Here is a 2,333-nt window from a genome sequence, read left to right as displayed (position 1 = left end):
TCCCTTTAACTTCATACAGCTGTTGACGGAAAATATGAAGGTCTTTAAACAAGCTCAAAGACCTGAGGCTGTCCGTACTCTAACGCTAATCTAAGCAATGACACAATAAAAATCCAATCATACCTGCTATCAGCCTGGCTCCTGAACTGGTATCTGAATTACACCCACCGTGGGCTTATAGGGTGTTAGTTCATCTTCCTTCCCATCCCTCCAAAATAAGTAAATAAGTAACAGCACACTAAGCGCAAACTATGCATTCCACACTCATTTCTTTTCTAGTTAACTGCATGTAGCTCACATAGTCCATGTTGCCAGTCTACCGCATTCTTCCTATCCCCCACACCATGTACTGTATTCTTGTGTGAAGAAGCGTGCCATCCAGTTCAAACACACGCTGCTGACCCAATTGTCTGCAATGGAGGTGGTGCTCTCATGTTGATACAAGGCCAGCATACAGACTAACGTGAAGAGAAGCCTCAGGGCAAAAGCTGCCAGACCACCTTTAATGTCTCAAGCATTCCTACTTTTAAAGGGAAAAAAAAATTAAAATCCCTAAATCGCATTGCTCATTTACGGGACAGCTCTTGGCTGTAAACTCACTAATAATAAAAGACCACTGTTAAGTTGGCTCTTCAAAAATCCCAGACACCTTATGACCTCAAGTGTTTGGTTTTGTTTTTTTTTTTTTTTAAACACAGTGCTTTTGGCCAAAGAGATGCAGAAGCACTTAGCCGGATGAATGTCCCCACTGTGTCCCAGCCTCCTTTGCCCACCGGTGAAGTGCTGCCACCTCCGGGCTGAACGGCAGCTGCCGCAGCAGCGCAGCCCAGCCCCCACCACCCGCGGGGCCTCCACGGACGGGAGCAGAGTTTAACTGGAGGGTGTCACTTCTCGGATGGGAAAATTGATTCAGTTCTGGCCGTGAGGAATACCTCGGTGATGCGAGAGAGCTTGTGTGTGGAGAGGAAAGCGGCACAGAAAAGCAATCACCCAAGATTTCGAGACAGCGTAGGCTACTACAAGGTGTCCTACAAAGCATGCAGTGGGTGCCAGCTGGCCGACCCTGACCTCCATTCTCCAGCTCAGAGGCACCCCCTCTTCACTGTTTCCCTTCCTCCAGTTTCGTAACGACCTTATTTACAAAGACGGGGGGTAAAAGGCGCTTTGGTCCTTGAGGACCTGGCAAGGGAGGACGTGCCACGTTCGCAGCTTAACATCAGCTGCTCTGGTGCCTACCCACCCATCCATCCTCGCACCACTGCTTCTGGAGAGACGGTGCATCAGGAATGGGAAGTACTTGCCAAATGAATGAAAAGTATTTTATTGATCTAATGACCTACGTTGCTTGCAAGCCTTCTGAATAATAAATATTTTTCATTTAAAACCTTCACCGCCTGCCATTTTTCTTTGTTGTGTTATATTATTAATATACCCATGAGACTATAATACAAAGTATGAGCCTAATTCTGACAAAAAACATGCTGAAAACTTCTTCGTAAAAGAACCAACTTTCATTGAAAGCCAAAGATTAAATAATTTTCTCTAGTATAAAGAGAACAGGTTAGCAGTCAGAACTCAGGATTAATATTTGTTCAGGGTCAGTAATGGTTTACAATAAGCCAGTGTGACCTCCCATAGAAAAGAGTCATTACCTTGGCACCAACAGCATGCTTTAACGTCAACATCCCTCTTGACTTTGATGCACAAGAGTGATGGTGCTGATGGCTGCGCAGCCAACTCATCCCATGACCTTAAGTAAGATGTTTTTCTTTGCCCTGCTTCAGCTTCCCCATATGAAAATAAGAACAGTAATTCCTCACCCACCCCAAGTCCACAGAGCGCTCCCAGGGGGTACACGGCCATGTCGCTGGATGCATGCATATCCCCCTGGGAGCACGCCAGACAGCTGCTAGGGAAAGCATTTCCCTAAACTTGGTTTTAAGGGTCTTTTCTGCCATGCTGAGTGCTAACAGCTGTAGGAAATAAAGACGGGGCCAGGCTCCCCACACCCCCCCTGCCCCTTTCTCTCTTTCCCTGTCCCCCACTGAAAATACAGAGAAAGTGCAAATATTTTATAATACACACTTTTATACTAGACTCAATCTGCTAGAATAGAATTGTTATGTAGAAACTGGGAAAGCAAGAGAGAGACCAAAATGATAATAAGTCCGCAGTTTGGTGTGAACAGAAGAGAATACACTGCGAAGGAGGGCGGGGAGTACCAGAGACATTATTAATAGGTTTTACCCTTGAGCTCTGGCAGCTACTTGTTCTATACACAGAGGAAAAGGATTAATCAAGCCTTGCATGTTAAAGGTTCTTTCTATGGTGTG

At 45.6% G+C, this 2,333-nt stretch overlaps 1 protein-coding gene across 1 annotated transcript in view; it reads right to left on the bottom strand.

The window, feature by feature from the left end:
- Positions 1–1,863, bottom strand: part of EIF2B3 (eukaryotic translation initiation factor 2B, subunit 3 gamma, 58kDa) — a 56,337-nt gene extending 54,474 nt beyond the window's left edge. The window contains exon 1 of the mRNA XM_010292753.1: positions 1,821–1,863. Coding sequence (XP_010291055.1) covers positions 1,821–1,863 — 43 coding nt within the window. The remainder of the gene's footprint in view (positions 1–1,820) is intronic.
- Positions 1,864–2,333: the final 470 nt, after the last annotated feature.

The sequence above is a fragment of the Phaethon lepturus genome, unplaced genomic scaffold (genome assembly GCF_000687285.1).
Source record: "Phaethon lepturus isolate BGI_N335 unplaced genomic scaffold, ASM68728v1 scaffold29658, whole genome shotgun sequence".
In the NCBI taxonomy this organism is placed as follows: Eukaryota; Metazoa; Chordata; class Aves; order Phaethontiformes; family Phaethontidae; genus Phaethon; species Phaethon lepturus.
This window is presented reverse-complemented; position numbering and strand designations above follow the sequence as displayed.